Below are 18,749 nucleotides of genomic sequence, written 5' to 3'. Positions count from 1 at the left end.
TTTTGTTCCATCAACATGTTTAAGAAAACTGTCCCCATGTTTGAAAACCACAGTGGCTCCGTTACTAGTAGCTGCTTTTACTGACAAAATGTCCTGTGGAAACGATGGAATGTAGAGTGCTTGTTTCAATGTTACCTTGTGACTTCGTCCTTTACTGTCAATCATACTTATCTCAGCATCTCCTCGCCGCTTTGCAGCTCCTCTGCTCCGCCTTCCGTCAGCCAACTCTACACAATGAGCCTCGGGTCGAAATGTATCATCAAAAGTCTTAAAACTCTCGAGCTTCGTAAAGATATGTGACGTCGCTCCCGTATCCACCAGTAGCTGATTGTTCAGCATCTCCTGGCCGCTGTCCGGGACCCTCTGGGGTTCGGAGCCCGTCTTGAACGCGTAGTCCTTCTCCACAACCCCTCTCGCTTCATCCCGTCTCAGCTTCCTTCTACAGGTCGCATCTTTGTGTGTACTACTCCGGCAAAAACTGCACCACACTCTGGATCGGCACGTTCTTGCAGTGTGTCCCTTTAGTCCACATTTAAAACACACAATCTCATTATTCTTTGATCTTCGGTCGTCTGCTCGCCATAAAGTAGAATCCTGGTCTAATTGCACTTTTGTCCTCATTACGTTGTCATCTGTTACAGCCGCACGCATTCTCTCGGTTTCTTCATAACTTCTGAGTTTTACTTTAAACTCTGAGAATGTGATTTTTGCTTCGCTCTGTGTAACGTGCACGATCAGGGGTTTAAATGTCTCTGGTAGTCCTTTCATTATCATTGCGATCAGAAGTCCATCAGTTAATTGCTCACCCGCATTTTTCAACGCTGTGATAATTGCTTCTGCTCGGATAATATAGTCCGTCACACTTTCATTCCTTTCATTTGTGAGAGAAGTAAGTTCGGTGTACAGACTTATAATCCGTGGCTTGCCCACTCCTGCATAATGACCTCTCAAGATTCTTAGAGCTTTCCGTCCGTCATCAACTGCATCTCTCATAACTAACGATAAACTTTTGTCATCTAGAAAGTGTATCAACTCTGCATATGCTTCTGCATTTTTGTCATCATCTTCACCTTCGGCTTCTTCATCACCCTCAACCTTCAAGATGACATCTTTCAAACCTTGTAGTCTGAGATGACCAAGGAACTTCGTTTCCCATATCTCATATTTCCTTTCATCTCCATCAAACTGCAAACGGGAATATCGACTACCCGACTCTGCCGTGCGTCTGCTCATGATGCACAAAATCGCTTACTCACTTAATCGTGCCAAACTTTTAACATCTGCCGGTAACTTGCGGTTACAGGAAACGCTGCCCTTCCTTTGGCAGTTACAGGACCTCCTCTTTACTGCTGTCTGGGCCCATAACCTGTTAGCAGAGCTGCCCTGTGCAGCATTTATGGCATAATACTTTTGAGGGAGAATAAAAAGTTGACACATACATCTCATTCCTGACGGAGGACTCTACCACAACCCCTCTCCAGTCCATTCACAGAGTCATTGCATGGTAAGACACGTATAGGATGTGGGCGGGGCCTTTTACCGTCATTTTATTGAGACACAAAGTACAAACACCTGTGGACACATAATCCAACACAAGTTCTGTTACGTCTCCAGATATCAGTTGATGTGCTCAAGACATTTTCATTCCGGTAAGTTCTAAATATGTTCACATCACACTTTATAGCTGAATAATATCATCGTTGGTGGTCTCGGAAGTTATAGAAATTGCGATCAAACATCGAATGGAGTGACTTGATTGGTTGATGTAAAGACAATAAATGAAATGAGACAGGAAGGACACAAATTGGCGTTAATAATTTGCCCGATTATCAAAGTGTTAATTTGCATGTACTTTACAATTACGGGCATATAATATGATAACGATATTTTAGCAGTTCAATGATAAATGTATAACATTAATTATAGTGGGGGGTGGAAAATGGCTATTTCACTCGATGCACTCCAGCTGACTTACTTTGACGACGTACTCAGAGTTTGGCGGCTTGAAAATAGCCAAATCTTGCACCCAGCCATTTGTAAATTGGATGTGCGCCTCCAGTGACTTGTAATTACGAAACTGGTTCGCTGTGTAAGCGCTTACTCCACAAACAAGATACGTGAAGCTATCGGGGTAGGACAGTGGCGGTAAGTCATCTGGGTCTTTACTCCACTGCCGTGTTTCATATGGGTCCAGATTTGCGATGCACTCTATGTGTTCCGTTCCGTTTTCTTTTGAGCTGCTTTTAAGCATGTTTCTTGTCGTCGTCGTTCACAACACAGTGTGTTTGTTTTGATTCGTAGACCCCGAAAATGGAGCTGCGCTCCCACAATGCATTGCGGCGTGACGTCAACTCCAAAGCCCTATAGTCTCGTCTCTGTCCTCTGTGCTGGATCTAAGGTTGACATTGACCGCAACCCACGTTAAACCAGCAGTTGGAACAACGCTGCATTACAACACATTCTATACAAAAACACACCGGTCCCGCCCTCTAGCTGCCATCAGCCTAACTACACTGACCGGCTGCATTAACATCTACTGTACAATGCAATTACACCACAAACACCAGTAGGCGGTAGGTGAAGTGTCTTGCCCAAGGACACAACGACCAGGGGATCGAACTGGCAACCTTCCGGTGTTGAACATCCTACACAGGAGTACTTTGATTATCTTAGCCCGCTGTTAGCTTTCGAGTAAAGGATGCCACTCTTGAACTCTCATTGCGCTCTCAGTACTTGATCTCTCTCCCTCAACAAACCTCACATTCTAAGCTAAATGTTGCTTCTTCCTGACGTTGCCGACCTCGGGGAGGACGATATCCCCCCTGTCTTGGCGTCCTGACTCCTCGTTGCCGTAGCACATGTGTTATACCTCATCACCATGAGAGATAAGCACTGGATGCAGAGGCTCAAGCAGGACTTGAACTTGTGACTCTCACTCTAAAGGCATAGAGTCTTACCACTACACTATCCAGCTGATATCGACATGAACATCAATATATATATATCACATCTTGTATTTAAAAAAAAAGAAGAAGAAGAAGAATAAATACTTCAAAAAAGTAATTCAGCTATTTTTGTTTGCAGCTATTTTCTTTTTAAAGGTGTTTCAAACTATTTACAGCTCAATCAGCTGTTCTGCATCATTGTTCTGACACACACAACAAAACTATTGACTACACTACACACTGATTATGGCGCAAATCTCTCACAGTGAGGGTGTTTTTGGTTTTGTTTTTGCTCACAGGCTTTCGAGCGTTTCCTTATAAAACAATGTTTTTACCGTTTCTTCCTGTAGTAAATATAAACAACGATCAACACAACTTAAAAACTGGTATAAAGTCCACACTTTTCCCATCAGTTGTTCCGTCTGTCCTGCTCACGTCTCCAATGGTTGTACACGTTGTCATTAACGTGTCATAGCCTGTCAACCACGTTGGTTAGCTGCGTATATACGAATGTGAATCGCATCATTGGCTGGACTATGGGATACGGTGGCATCGTTCTGATCCCATATGGGAACAGCCAGTCACTGACTCACACTGCAAAACAGGATTGTTAAAGTTTTAATTTCAATTCAGGTTAGATTTTTTTTGTGTGCAACGCAGATGTTCTGTGTGCAGAGACCGTGCCAGCAGTGCGCACGTGCACAGCTTAGAGGCAACATTGCATACATACATAGAGCTCGATCTGGGTACTGGATTATATCTTCTTTCTTCATGACTACTGCTCACTGAATCATGGACTGTATTCACACAATCGTTAAACAATCATTTTAACAGATTAACAGATCCAGATTAGCACCGACTCCTAAGAGTTCATCTTTAGATCGGGTCTCGTCCCGTCTCTGGCAACATCTACACACTGACCCACATAAATCCTTTAACAAATAAACCCAGTAACCAAGCAGAAGCCGTCCTTCATGGAGGCCCGTGCTGTAAGTCCCCTCAGTGAGTCTCTGCAGCATAAGGAGAGTCACTGCTGCTCCTCTTCCTCTTTCTGCTCTCTCCATCATCGTATCCGTCCGTCTGTCCAGTGTCTGTGGTTTGGTGAGAACGGGGAGTTTCTGGAAATTTCTGTCCAGGTGCCAGCACCTGTCTGACAGTCACATTCACTCTGGAGCTCTGGATGTACCTGGAGCAGACAGCCCATTCCTCCTCGGACACCGGCTCCACCACGGAGCCTTCCTGTGGTGGGGGGGTCTGGATGCTTCCCCCCGTCTCTAATGCCAGACGCCCCGGAGGTGGGGGGAGGATTCGTGGGACTGCGTGGTACAGAAGGCGGCTGGGCCCTGACATCACCATCACGTCCCCACTGTGCATGAGCATGGCTGTGGAGGGGTCCTGTCTGCGGGGGCCGCCCAGGAGAAAGATGGCTGACTGACCAAAACTGTAAAGACAACACGGAAAAACAGGGAATTCAAACATGTCCTTCGCATAACGACGGTGAAAAAACAAGCGTCCCACCTAAACGACAGCAGCGGTCGAGTGTGGTCCAGCTCCGACTCGTCCACGTGGATTCCCAGAGAAGAGTCTGATCGGTAATAGTTGAGGATTCCCGCTTCCGAGATAAAGCCAGGGAAGCCGCAGGCAGCTGTCACGTGAGCGGAGAGGAGGTGGAGGTCACGTGGGAAAGGAGTGTGACTGCTGGGAGAGTACGTCTGCAAACAGGAGGGGAGGAGTGAGATGAAGAGAAAGGGCGCCACAACAGACCGTGGCAAACGTTTGCTCTAAAACCGTCCCCGCCTGTGCTGCTGGAGGAGCAGCAGCGAAGAGGTGAAGCAGATGCTCACCTTTGTGTCCCAGTTGTAATGATAGCCCAGCGTGACCCAGTGCAGCCGCTGCAGCAACATGGCAAGAAGGGTTTTTTTTTTTTTTTGGTTTTTTTTTAACTTTATTTATGTCAGGGTCCTGGGTCTGAGCAACCCAGGATCCCTGAGCAGTTATGAATTATATTATTATTGTTATTATTATATGTATTTTGGTGTTGCTGCTGCTCTCCTCCATGATTGTAGATGTGAGTGTGTGTGTTTATGTCTGCGGGTATGCTTGGAGGATGGAGCTCAGCCACCTGCAGGCCTGAGGGGTGTGGCCCTGCAGAAGGACTGGCCACACCCGAAGCCACACACCTGCCGCTGATCAGGGCTCGTCGGGGGAGCTACTTAGGAGAGTCTTGGAGCTCCCACCGATGCGGGATCATTGCATGAGACTCCACGTTAGTCGTCCTGGTTATTGAGTTAGTGTGTGTGCATGCCCGCAGTTGTATGTGTCCTGACGGCTGCGTCTTTTGTTTCCCGCAGGAGCAGCGTGGAAGACACGAGAGCAGCGAGCACCGGGGGGTGCTGACACGGGAGCGGAGAGAGCACAGAAACACGGACTATTCACGGGAGACACGACACGGGAGTCTGGGAGAACACGGGGATTTATTGTTACGTTGTTTCACTCTGTAAATAAACACTGTCTATACATCGAGCACCGCGCCTGGGTCCTCCTTCCCCACTCCTTCCACGGTGTGCCATGCCATACCGTGACAATTTAACAAACAATGAGTATACAACATACGAACAGATGAAGTATACAAAACAACAGAACATGAACACAAAAAGCCAAGCGTAAAAGAAAAAGGTAACAATTATAAGAATACACGCAAAAATTCACATACATATATTGTTTTGAGAGCCTTTTGGTTGGTGGAGTCTGATATTGATTGTAAGTACTGTAACTACAGGGGTCCAACAAAGAATGGCCACGCATCATACTGATGTCTTCGGAAATTTATTTCTCTCTCTCTCACACTCTTATTGTCTTCAGACACCGTGAAAACTGAAGAAACACAAAGTTTACAACTTAAATGTTTTGAGCTTATCAGTCTCTCATATCAGTGTCCATAAACAGTCTTGTGCAAGCAGAACAGAAAAAATGCACAATAATGGATATCATAAAAATGTCCTCTCATTACCAGTGTAGAACACATATGCAGCATTATACAAATAATATACATGAAACCATACCATGTGCGCCTCTTGGACAACATGCAGAATAACATTAACGCTGAGGCTGTAGATGCATCTGTAGCCATGTATCCATGCTAGCTCCACAATGCCATGGTTGTGCTCTCAACCAAACTCTGGTCATGTGACAATTACAAACTTTACCTCATACAAACTTTACAGCACTTTACATATTTAACGAACCCATATTTTGTAATCACATATTTTAGACATGTTTTTTAATTAATGTTACACTTTTATCATCTTATCTTATAAATAAATGAACTAAATTAAGCATGAATCTATCACAGAAACATGAAATAACCAACTTTATTTTAACTGTCTCAGGGACAGTTACAGTCATCTTTAGAATTACTGAAGGATTCATGTAAAGATGCTGCTTTGATATGTGAAAATGGGACCCAGTTTCTATCCTTTTAATGAATGTGTTTCGTTTGGTGTACCAAGTAAGCCGCATGTATGTTAAAGTGTTCACGGAAAGGATATTGTTAAATGTCATAAGAATGGCCTTCACGCATATTTATATTGTTTTTTGTTTTTCTGTTAGTCTTCTCCTATTTCTTTTGTTTTCTTACTCAACATTTAAAGATGTTGTTGCACCAATGAGAGATTGTAAATGTGTGCAAAATGTAAATAAATTAAAAACAAAACAAACAAAAAAAAAAACTTCAACTTGCCATGCTCACACATCAACATGAGCGTGCATCTCCCTCAGGTGCACCGGTGGAACCAACATGCAGTACAATCGTTCCTACATGAGAATTTTCACAATAAATGACCTAATGGCATATAAAATATGCATAGTGCAAAACAAAATACATTAACTGAAAGTAAGGCAGTAAAAATTATTACACAGGGAAAAAAAAACACCTACACGTAAAATAATCACACCGTGACGCCTCTGCCTTTCTAACTGGAGGGACAGTAACTGCGTGTGTGTGTGTAAGCATGTAAAACCTGCAGACAGTCAGATTAACAGTATTTTGTCTCTATCTGCTATTCTGCAATTCATCTCATGTAAACAATAATGTGGCGCACAGTGTGAAGTGAAAAAAGGCACATACCTTTGACATTGCCTGTCAAACTCTGTATTCCTCGTCCACACGGAAACGCAAAAAAGGAGTTTTAAAAAAATCTCAGTTTTCGGTGATTCGAAATGCCGTTTACGTGTGGATGAAAGGCCCATACACATAAACAGCTGCATTTTCAAAAATACCCGTGTAGGTGCGGACGTAGCGTAAAAGAGTTAGTTTATTTTATTACTACCTGTAATTTATTCCAGATTACTTGTATTTGCTTAATTGTTTACTAAATGTTTGAGGTGTGAAATAAACCGGAAAATATAGGTGTGTGTGGTTGGAGGATGTGTTTGTGTGTGTGCGTTGGTACATGCGGGGGTGGGGCGCGCAAACATTTTTCCTGTAAAACAAAGGGGGGCCTAGCAAAAAAAGTTTGGGAACCACTGAGTGCCAGCACACCTGCCCAGGGTTGCCGACCCCTGGACTTGAGACATCGTAGACTTTGCGCTACCGGAGACATGACCTATGGTCCATGTCACAAAGGGCAGGAAAGACTTTTTAGAGGTAATATTGTGTCCAACTCACAGATGCTACGAGCTGATTAACTCTCCTTTTTAAATCAAATCAAATCAAAATTTATTTATATAGCACATATTAAAACAACAGTGTTGACCATAGTGCTTCACAGTCAGTAAAAGCATGAGACAGTTAAAACAAACAATAAAAGAGGACAACAAACAATAGGTAACAACACAACAAGCTAGACCAGCCAACTAGACAGAATCAAAAGCCAAAGTAAAAAGATAAGTTTTAAGACGTGATTTAAAAGACTGGATAGACTCGGCAGTACGAATATGAACAGGGAGGTTATTCCAGAGTCTGGGTGCCACGGATGCAAAGGCCCGGTCACCTCTCGACTTCATTCGAGTCCTAGGTTGTGCTAGGAGCCTGTGATTGGACGATCTAAGTGCTCTGTTGGGATTGTATAAGTGGAGTAGTTCAGAGAGATAGCTGGGTGCTAAATTATTTAGAATTTTAAAAGTGAACAAAAGAATTTTAAAATCTATGCGATATTTAACAGGGAGCCAATGTAATTTGGCTAAAATTGGAGTTATGTGTTCATGGATTCTCGTACCTGTTAAAAGACGCGCAGCTGCATTTTGAATTAACTGAAGCCGGCAAAGAGAAGAGTGTTGGAGGCCCAAGTAGAGGGAGTTACAGTAGTCCAATCTGGATGTAATAAATGCGTGGATAAGCTTTTCAAGGTCCTTTAAAGGAAGGAACGGCTTTGCTTTGAAAATCTGACGCAACTGGTAAAAGTTGTTTTTTACCACAGTGGACACCTGTAACTTTAAAGTAACTTTAATTTAAAACACTTTTTAAATAATGACATTAATGGTAAAATGTTTATCAAGAACAATTTATTAATGAAAAGCAGGTATAATGTTGATAAACATTAGGAATCATATCAGTATTATTTGTGTGGTAGTTCCTCACAGTGACCACCGGAGGGCAGTGAACTCTTATTACAATCTATAGTCAACAGGACAAAAACACCACAGAGCAGTTTCTGTTCTACACACGTCTGTTCATCATCAAACACTCTGCATTAAAAGTATTTAATATGCTGTAAGCTAGAATATGATATCAAAAATAGTTTAATCACAAAGTAAATCAAACAAAAGAAGTTCAGATGATGATGTTTCTGGAGTAACTATCCCATCACCTGATCTGTAAAAGTGATGATGTCACAAAATCAGACAACGGATTAGAACAGAGCTCTTCTAGCAGCTTTTATCTGAATAATAACATCACATTTGTTCCTGTATTGATGTGATGATGAGAAGAAATGAGACCTGCTGAGGCCTCTGATACATTTATCAGCTATAGTAGGATAATGGCTCAAATATGCAGCTGCAACATGATTTGGTTTCAGTATATTAATATTTAATGATTTAAACTATTTTCATTTGTACTCTTAAGCTTCATTCATCTTTAATTTTTAAATTCACACTGATGTGTTCAAACCAAGAGCCTTGACAAACACCTTCTCAGCATCATCAGCGAGCTCGTTGAGGATCGATTTCAGAATTGTGTAGGTTGTGGCGAAAGAGAAACCCATTGCTAATGGGATTCCAACAATGGGAATAAATCTGGATACTTCCTCTGCTGCAATTAATGTAGCTGTGCGTCCCACTTGGGTCACAACCTTCATGAGGAGCTCTGTAGTTATTTTTGCTGCAGCCAGTGGTGAAAGGATGACGGCACACAAATCAGCGTAGGGCACACCTGTTCTGTCAGACAGTCTCGCCAGAGACGGGACATCGAGACCAAACGCATGAACATAATGTGTGACAGCACCAGCCAGCACAGCAACATCAACAGCAATAGAAAGTCCAGGAACTGGAACAGCTGCTCCAAGTGCAGACAGAGTGGCCAACCAATATAATCGGCGCTTGAAAGATTTTTTCTTCTTGATGATGATCTCTGGGTTGATGTTGGGCATGACGAAGAGCAGAGTGTCCCTCTTGTTTGATGGAAGGTCTCTCTCTAAGGTCTGCTGTAACAGAGGGAAGTCATACAGGTGGAGCTCAAAGGTGGACACCAGGAAGACCTGCGGAGACTTGATGCCTAATCCGCTGAGTCCTGTTTCACGGAAGAAACACATGTCAACATTATATAAATCTATAAAGTGATCAAACTCAGCTCTAAGTGATCAGGAACTCACCTTGAACACAGTCTTCTCTGATCTTTGTAAGAGTCTCCTCTTCATTGAAGTCTTTCTTTCTTTTCTCATCACGTATGTTGTTGTCGATCTTTGTACGAACAAAGTAGAACTTTTTCTTCATCTTCTGAATCTCCTTTGCGAGTTTCACATCATTTTCTCTGAAGCGATCAGCTGAGATGATGATGAAGAAGTCAAACTTCTCAAATCCAACAAGCTTCAGGTACTTCGTAGCTTTAAACTTGGTGGTGCCGATTCCAGGAAGATCGCACAACATTACATTGGGATAGTTTGGATGGGGGTACGGTGTGACCTCTGAGGTGGTTTCTGTAACACCAGTAGGAGCAGCTCCCTCCTCATCATCACATAGTCCCCTGAAGGCATTAACAAAGGTGGATTTCCCTGAGCCAGATTCTCCTGTGATGGCGATATTTAGTGGGATATTATTTTGTTGTTTTAAATTTTCTTGAATCTTTGCAGCTGCTGCAGCAGTGTCGTTGTTCTGCAGGGCTTCTTTAACTCCAGGAATGTCTTCCATATATAAGTCATCTGGGTCCTCCATGCTGATCCTTAAACAGAAGAAGAAAACCTGAGAAAACTTCACTTCTATCCTGGACTAAAGAATATATATATATATATATATATATATATATACATATATATATATATATATATATATATATATATATATATATATATATATATATATCCATATATAGCCGATCCATAGAGGCTGGGGTCTATCACACCAGGCAAGACCCCAGGTGCAGGCTGTGTAAAGATGCCCCAGAGACAATCCAGCACATAACAGCAGGGTGCAAGATGCTAGCAGGCAAGGCATACATGGAACGCCATAACCAAGTGGCCGGCATAGTGTACAGGAACATCTGTGCCGAGTATAACCTAGAAGTCCCGAGGTCAAAATGGGAGATGCCCCCAAGGGTGGTGGAGAATGACCGAGCTAAGATCCTGTGGGACTTCCAGATACAGACGGACAAAATGGTGGTGGCTAACCAACCGGACATAGTGGTGGTAGACAAACAGAAGAAGACGGCCGTAGTGATCGATGTAGCGGTTCCGAATGACAGCAATATCAGGAAGAAGGAACACGAGAAGCTGGAGAAATACCAAGGGCTCAGAGAAGAGCTCGAGAGGATGTGGAGGGTGAAGGTAACGGTGGTCCCCGTGGTAATCGGAGCACTAGGTGCGGTGACTCCCAAGCTAGGCGAGTGGCTCCAGCAGATCCCGGGAACAACATCGGAGATCTCTGTCCAGAAGAGCGCAGTCCTGGGAACAGCTAAGATACTGCGCAGGACCCTCAAGCTCCCAGGCCTCTGGTAGAGGACCCGAGCTTGAAGGATAAACCGCCCGCAGGGGCGCGCTGGGTGTTTTTTTTTTTTTTATACACACACATATATATATATATATTTATATATATATATATATATATATATATATATATATATATATATTTATATATATATATATATATAGCTGTGGCATATATATATATATATATATATATGTGTGTATATATATATATATATATATATATATATATATATATACACACACATATATATATATATATACACACACACATATATATATATATATATATATATATATATATATATATATATATATATATATATATATATATATATATATATATATATATACATATATACACACACATATATATATATATATATATATATATATATATATATATATGTATGTGTGTATATATATATATATATATATATACACACATACATATATACACATACATATATATGCCACAGCTCGGCTTGTCCCGGCCCCGAGGAGGAGGCTCCCCCACTGCACTATAGCTTCACCAGTAGCAGAGCAAACACTGTGACCGCCGGCCTCTAACTCTCTGCTGTCTTCACACAGGTTCAACAAAAGGAGCTGCTCCCAACTCAGAGGGAACTGCACTGACAGGAGAGCTGGAGTTGGGCTGGACCAGGACATTAGGAGTGCCTGTTGACAGAGGTGGAGCAGGTGTCCTGTCTTTCTGACATACCTGCTTCAAGCGTCCTCCAGGGCTCTTGGAGGACGGGGCTGTGGCCCCTCCACACCCTGTAGCAGATCATTACATGAAGGAACCTTTTAAATACAAGCGCGCTCACGTTCACAGGTGTACACACGGGTGCTCACACACATAAACTACACCCTTTTTGGCTCCTACCTCAAAGCACACTGTGCGCTGTCGATCTTACGTGCTGCACAATAATGTTTAATATTTAGTATTTACTGTTATATTCACATAGATTATCACGATGATGTTGGTTATTATGTTGCTCTCTTTTTTGCTTGTTTTCTCTTTTCTTTTTTCTCAACAGGTAATCCAGGTGATTGATACATATATTTATTTTTTGCCCCCCCCCCCCTTATCACCGTTCCTCTTCCCCACTGTTTTTCTTTCCCTCCCTCTTTTTCTTTCTCCCTTTCCTTTCCCCCAGTCAGGTCCGTCCCGTATGTAGCAACTGAAAATAAAATAAAGTAAACAATAAAAACAATCAAATAGACCAATATGGTGTGGCCAGGATGGTCCACTTGGTAAAGTAAACCCGTTGGGCATCTTTCTCAGCCTTTAGACAATAATTCTGATGGCAAAACAACCAAATGGGTTAGGCGGGGGAAAAAAAAAGAATAGAAATAGAAAGAAAGTGACTTTAGCTTAATTCATGAGATAAATTAAAATAACTTACACTAGATTCCTGCTGACGCTGAAAGTGAAGAGAGCAGCACACTGCAGTCAGTAACAATGGGAGCAGTTGCAGTTTCGCTTTGAGCTTTTGTAGTTAGTCACAAGAAAAAGCTCCACCCAAGATAAGAACGAATGAACCAATCAGCGAGTCTTCATGGGAGCCTCAGTAATATATGTTAAAACAGCTGATTTACAAGAAAGTCATGTTTCCACAGCAGGACTCAGTGAACTATAGAGTGGAGTGGAAAAATCACAAAAATTAAATTTTTATGTGCCTGTCACACTTTAATGTTTCAGATCATCAAACAAATTTAAGTATTTGGCAAAGAGAACACAAGCAAACACAAAATTCTATTTCTAAATGAAGGTGTTTGTTATGAAGGGGAAAAATCCAAACCTACATGGCCCTGTGTGAAAAAGTGTTTGCCCCCTCTTAAAATACCTGAAGTGCCTCAATGCTATGCTTTATATTAATAAGTGTCATATAATTATATAGTGTAGTATTGAATGGACGCAGCCCTGAAAATGAAGGCCTTAGACTGCGTGTCCTTTAGCTGGAGACTCACACCCACATTTGTCTGCAGGAGATGAAAACAGGAAAAACAGGAAACATCTGCCAGTGGAAACTTACTAGAAGGGAGTAGGGCAAGGTCACAGCCTCGCTGGAGCTGAGAAGAGAATAACCTCTGCAACGTGGCTACTGAATGTCTGTGCAACACTGGTGTTTAGACTACACTGTTAAAAAAAACATTCTAAAACAACGGTAATATTCCGGCAGCTGGGGCGCCAAAATACGACCGTGAAATAACAGAAAATAACTGTCCCATAAAAATACGGTTATTTCCAGTAATGAAAATACAATTAGTTGCACTAATTTGACATGGGATCTCGCCTTTTTCAAGTGCCGCTAAACATTAAATCAGGAACATTTTTACGCGATCAAACAATGAAATTACCTATAAACAAGGTCACTGAATGTGGAAATATGAATCATAATACGTAAATGTACAGAAATATACAGTTAACAGTTGGTTTAAATAATAATAATTGATTGCATGCCCTGGGACAGAGGCGAGGCTGCCATATCGCACCATTGGCCATCACTAGTAGGCGGTAGGTGAAGAGCCTTGACCACGGACACAATGACGGAGAGTGTCCGAGCCGGGGCGCGAACCAGTAACCTTTTGATCACAAGGCGAACCGCCAACTCTTGAGCCACGAATGGCCTAACTAGCAACGATAATAATACTTATGTGATGTAACACAAGCTTATAGGGATCATGTTATTGTCAGAGGTTGTGTGTGGAGGCGTGGAAGAGATGACCCAAACGCTGGACTCACGGTGCAGAAATGAAGAGGATTTATTGGAGGGTGAATGAACAAAACAGGAACGATGGAGTGACTGGCTGGCTGGCTGAAAGACTGGAAGAATGGCTGGCTGACTAACTGAACATACAGACGGAGGGACGACATGAACATCAACATCAATGACACGACAGAGAACTGGTGAAACCGAGGAACTTAAATACACAGGTTGAATGATGACAATGATTGGAAACAGGTGAGTACAGGGCTGAACATAATCTGACTAATGACACGGGAGACAAGCTGACACGGGAAAAAACAGGAAGTGAGAACATTAATGTGGCGAACTAAACTGAACATGAACAAACTGAAATCACTGGGTCAACGACCCAGGAACCCTGACAGTTATATACTTTTCCATAGCATTACATTTGAATTCGATCTTTCAAATAACGGACAGATATTTGTGAGATCATGATACATTTGTGAATGTATTTTAACAATCTAAATATGCATATGTACAGACAGATACATTTAATAGTCATGACAATTATGTTGTATTACATTACAGTGATTTAACGTTAATTTACATTCAAAATGTGAAGTCAAAGTCTATTTACGTAACTTTAATGATACTCTAGAAGAACAGAACATTACTGTGAAATGCAGTAAAATACCTTCATATTAGGGTTTTTTCCTACGGTCGCAGCCATACCCGCGACCTTGTTGTTAGTTCACATTCATTGGCCGATGCTTAGCGTCATGTTATTTATATTAATTGCAACTCCTACCTCTACATTTCTTTTTCAAAATATATAATTAGTGTTATGGCCCTGTCCATAATCTGTTTTGGTGGCTGTTGTTGTCTGTGCCTTTAAGTCTTTGCAGGTCCCGGAGTGGATGAGCTGATGGCTGCTGATTGGCCCCCTGGCCATGTGATCTTCTTCAAATCCCTCACCAGCAGTTGTCCTGGGGCAGCCACTGACAGCAGCAGCAGACCTGACCCTGGCCTCTGTTACGGATTCAAATATTGGGGATGGAGACAAGAGAAAAAACCACAATAACAATACTGGTCCGGCCGGGTTAAGTCAAACGATGATTTTAATGAACACATGCGTGGGAGATGGACACTGTATGCAGACAGCCTCGGATCTCAAAATGGTGGAGCATTGCTCAAACTCTTATAGCCTCTGGTGCCTCCACCTTATCATAAAAAGCCTAAACATTCACATGCTTTCTCTCACACAGCGCCTAAGCTACGACCTTGGCTCCCCGTCTATCTGCAGCGCTCCGCCAGCACTATACACAGTGCAGGTAGAGCACCGCTTTCCCCTCCTGAGACGCCTGACGGTTTGCCAGAATCTCTTCGAGGCAGTCCGAAAGTCTTTTTCCATGGCCTCTCCGAACTCCTCCCACACCCGAGTTTTTGCTTCAGCCACTGCCCGAGCCGCATTCCGCTTGGCCTGTCGATACCTGTCGGCTGCCTCCGGAGTCCCACAGGCTAACCAAGCCCGATAGGACTCCTTCTTCAGCCTGGTGGCTCCCTTCACCTCTGGTGTCCAACATTTGGTTCCGGGATTACCACCGCGGCAGGCACCAACCACCTTGCGGCCGCAGCTCAATGCAGCAGCTTCGACAATGGAGACGCTGAACATGGTCCATTCGGACTCAATGTCCCCAGTCTCCCTCGGAATGCTGTTGAAGCTCTGCCGGAGGTGTGCGTTGAAGATCTCGCGGACTGGGGCCTCTGCTAGACGTTCCCAGCACACCCTCACTACGCGTTTAGGTGCACCAGGTCTGTCCAGCGTCCTCCCCCGGCACCTGATCCAACTCACCACCAGGTGGTGATCAGTTGACAGCTCAGCCCCTCTCTTTACCCGAGTGTCCAGAACATATGGTCGCAGGTCTGCTGATACGATTACAAAATCGATCATCGACCTACGGCCTAGAGCGTCCTGGTGCCTCGTGTTCTCTTCTAATCAGACAAATAAGGCAATGACTTTCTGCAAACAGTATTTCTCATAACTCAGCAGTATAATGCATCATAAAACAATATCATTCATCCACAATAAATCAGCAGTCTAATGTAATGCAAATCAGTTTAACTAATGCAATAGTTATCGGCTTCTTCTAATTCAGGAGAATAATGCCAACTAAAACTACATAATAATTCCCAATCTTTAATTAGGGGTCTAACATGGCATAAAATAATATTATAATCTAACAATTCCCCCTGATGAGGTCATTAGAATAATGACCTCACCAACACCCTTCAATTCAGTGTGGCCGGGTTCATCTCTTCTCACTCCTGAGGTCCTTTGTCCCCCTGATGGGCGAACCATATGTGAGATGACCTCTGTGTTTGCGCAGTTCAGATGAAAGAAAAACTATTATTCCAACAATAGCAGGTACAGATGACACTCTCCAGTTCTCCCACAGCTTTATTTGGTGCTACCTTATACCCTCCAGACGTACTCAGACTAGAACCTCTGTCCAAGGAGCTTTTAGCCTTTATTTTATTGCTGCAGCTACCAGTGTCGTCCAGTTGGGTGATCCTCTGCTCTTCATTCTTCAACCTTAGGGGTTAGACAACCCTTCAGTCGTGGCACAGATCAGGGGATTATTCTGCCCCGATTTCAAACAACGATCTGTGTATCCTCCAGAAAAAGGAACAGGAAGGTGTCCCCCTTTTTGCCCAAGAGCCTCTCGAACCTCGTTGGTCTGGTGTTCCTGGATTTCCGCCAACCCCTTCATGGTTATCGCTGTGTTTATGGGATCCATCCTTTTGTGGTGACTAGCTGGAGCCCAAACGCCATGACCCTTGGACCCAGTTGGTGTCTTGGCAGTCACTGTGTCTGTCTCTGCTGCGGAGGATCCTCGTATATCTGTGACCTCGTCTGGTGTCTGTTCCTTTCTCTGTAAGAGACAGAAAACCAAAACACCTCTCTTCCTAACCCTAATAATCTAATGTTGTTATCTACTGACCTTCTAGTGATTCAGAATTGGTTTAAAAACATTCAGAATGTCCCAGGGACTTATTCTAATCATATCCTATGTGTGTGTAAGCGTGTTTGCATTTAGCCCCCTGCACTCAAAGTCAATACCTACAATATATCAGTCCGGACCATCACGCCGAACGAAGCTTATGACCTTCAAAAGACCAAGTGCCAACTCATTATAAGCACATTTGCAAGGTGTGTCTGAAAATTATTGAAACCACTCTTTTTAACAAAAGACAAACAAATTAACAAATCTTCTAAACGCTATTCAGTTCATTTCAATGATTAATGCTTAAACATGGACGTGATGATCTATGCTTCTCACTGATTCTCTACAAAGGACCAGAAACTTCTCGGACCGCTATTAGCTTAAGCTTTACCATACCTAAGGTATTAAAGACACAAATAAAGTTATAAAAAGTTATGTTAAAACTCAACTTCCCCCCCCTTTTTTGACACATCCCAATGTGTCAAATCAACGGAGCTAGAACATTCAAAAAAAAAAAAAAGTTAGGCAGCTACAAGGTTTCCCAGATTGTTATGGTGATCTGCGTGTAATGTTCTGACTCAGGTATTTAATATTTTAATAAATGTCGTTTAATTAACTGCCACTATGTAAACTAACCAAAAGACCTAATTCAAGAAAAGATCACAAAGAATAACATGATATCAGTGTTTTGTAAGCGCGTGCGGCCCTCTATGCTCGAAGCCTTTTCCCTCAATAGATCAGTCAGACATTCACGCTAACTGTAGCTTTTAACCCTTATTAACTTGAGCACAACTCTACAATGAGCAACAAATCGCGATATGTATAAAAATGATCATGGTTACACCTGCAATGAAAAATTATATCATTATCCTAACACCTGTAAATAGAAGATTCATCAGAGGTTATAACAATCACAGGAACACAAATGTTAGTATAAGGTCAAAAGCTTCAATAAATGATCATTGATGCAATGCTTGTTGCATGATTCTCATACAATAATAATGCTGATATTAAAATAACAGTAAAACACCCCCTTTTATCCCGTTTCACTTGACCCATAAACGTGTATAGATGCCTCTTTTAAATTTTATTTCCCCCTGGTTTCTCCCTCACTGACCACAGCAGGGGGATCTTAGTTTTGACTCAGCCATGAATCCAGCTCACCTGATTCATCAGTGAGCTCCACCATCACTGGCGTCTGACAGGGTGGCGCTGCATACTCTTCCTTTAATGTCACTATTTTCAACCTGTTAATTAGAGTGCTTAAACCTGAAGTCGACTACGTCCACAACAAGTCAATACAGCTGTAAATGTGGCCAATTATCAATCTATTACCAATCAATAACAACAGATAACTTCTATTTTATGCATGCTTTTAATCAACCACTCACCCAGAGGATCTCCAATCCCAGGAAATTCCTTCTCCTCATTTAATGAGTCTGTCCTCCTTCCATGCCCCGGTAACTGGTCCATCTAGAGCCATATGATCTCAAAATATACATACAACAAGCCAAACCACACCTTGGTCACACCAACCCTTTTCCGCCCCGAAGATGTCCAACGCCATCTTAGTCTGGACTGCCAAAGGTGACTTTAACGCTGACTGTTCTGACAATCCATTTTATAACGTTTCCTGGTCAGATTTGCCAATCTCTGCACCAGGGTTTTAATCGTTTTGCCATTTTCATTAGTTGTTATTTTTATTTAGTTTCGACTCCAGATTTTCAATTTTTACCAGTTGTAATTAGTTTTTACCAATTCTTTGCTAGTTTAGTCTAGTTTTTATTCTCTGAAAATCCTTAGTTTCAGTTTAGTTTTAGTTGTGTTTTGCAAAAATTAAGTGTAACAAAATCTCAGTTCCATCATATCAGTCATGCTCTTCTGGTTATCCTTGGGTGTTGAGACTAATAACTATTAACTCTTGCCGCACCGTGTGGTCCTAATTTTGGTTGAAGTGAATTGATAACC

At 42.4% G+C, this 18,749-nt stretch overlaps 1 protein-coding gene and 2 pseudogenes across 3 annotated transcripts in view; all 3 read right to left on the bottom strand.

Moving 5' to 3' along the window:
• LOC113012300 (interferon-inducible GTPase 5-like) overlaps positions 1–18,749 on the bottom strand; it is a 126,483-nt pseudogene that overhangs the window by 67,732 nt on the left and 40,002 nt on the right. The gene's annotated exons all lie outside the window — the stretch shown is intronic.
• On the bottom strand, positions 3,160–4,824 carry LOC145422333 (nucleic acid dioxygenase ALKBH1 pseudogene; annotated as a pseudogene). The gene is made up of 3 exons (XR_013903619.1): positions 4,790–4,824; positions 4,464–4,657; positions 3,160–4,386 (listed from the first exon to the last, which is right to left on the bottom strand). The product of XR_013903619.1 is annotated as a nucleic acid dioxygenase ALKBH1 pseudogene (transcript).
• On the bottom strand, positions 8,426–12,588 carry LOC113018172 (interferon-inducible GTPase 5-like). Its single transcript, XM_080293577.1, has 3 exons — positions 12,490–12,588; positions 9,755–10,320; positions 8,426–9,672 (listed from the first exon to the last, which is right to left on the bottom strand). The coding sequence occupies exons 2-3, from the start codon at positions 10,311–10,313 to the stop codon at positions 9,035–9,037; spliced, it is 1,197 nt and encodes a 398-aa protein (XP_080149703.1). The 5' UTR covers positions 10,314–10,320; positions 12,490–12,588; the 3' UTR covers positions 8,426–9,034.

This window comes from Astatotilapia calliptera, chromosome 19, assembly GCF_964374335.1.
Source record: "Astatotilapia calliptera chromosome 19, fAstCal68.1, whole genome shotgun sequence".
NCBI lineage: Eukaryota > Metazoa > Chordata > Actinopteri > Cichliformes > Cichlidae > Astatotilapia > Astatotilapia calliptera.
The sequence above is the reverse complement of the archived record's forward strand: the minus strand, read 5'-3'. Positions and strand labels throughout refer to the sequence as shown.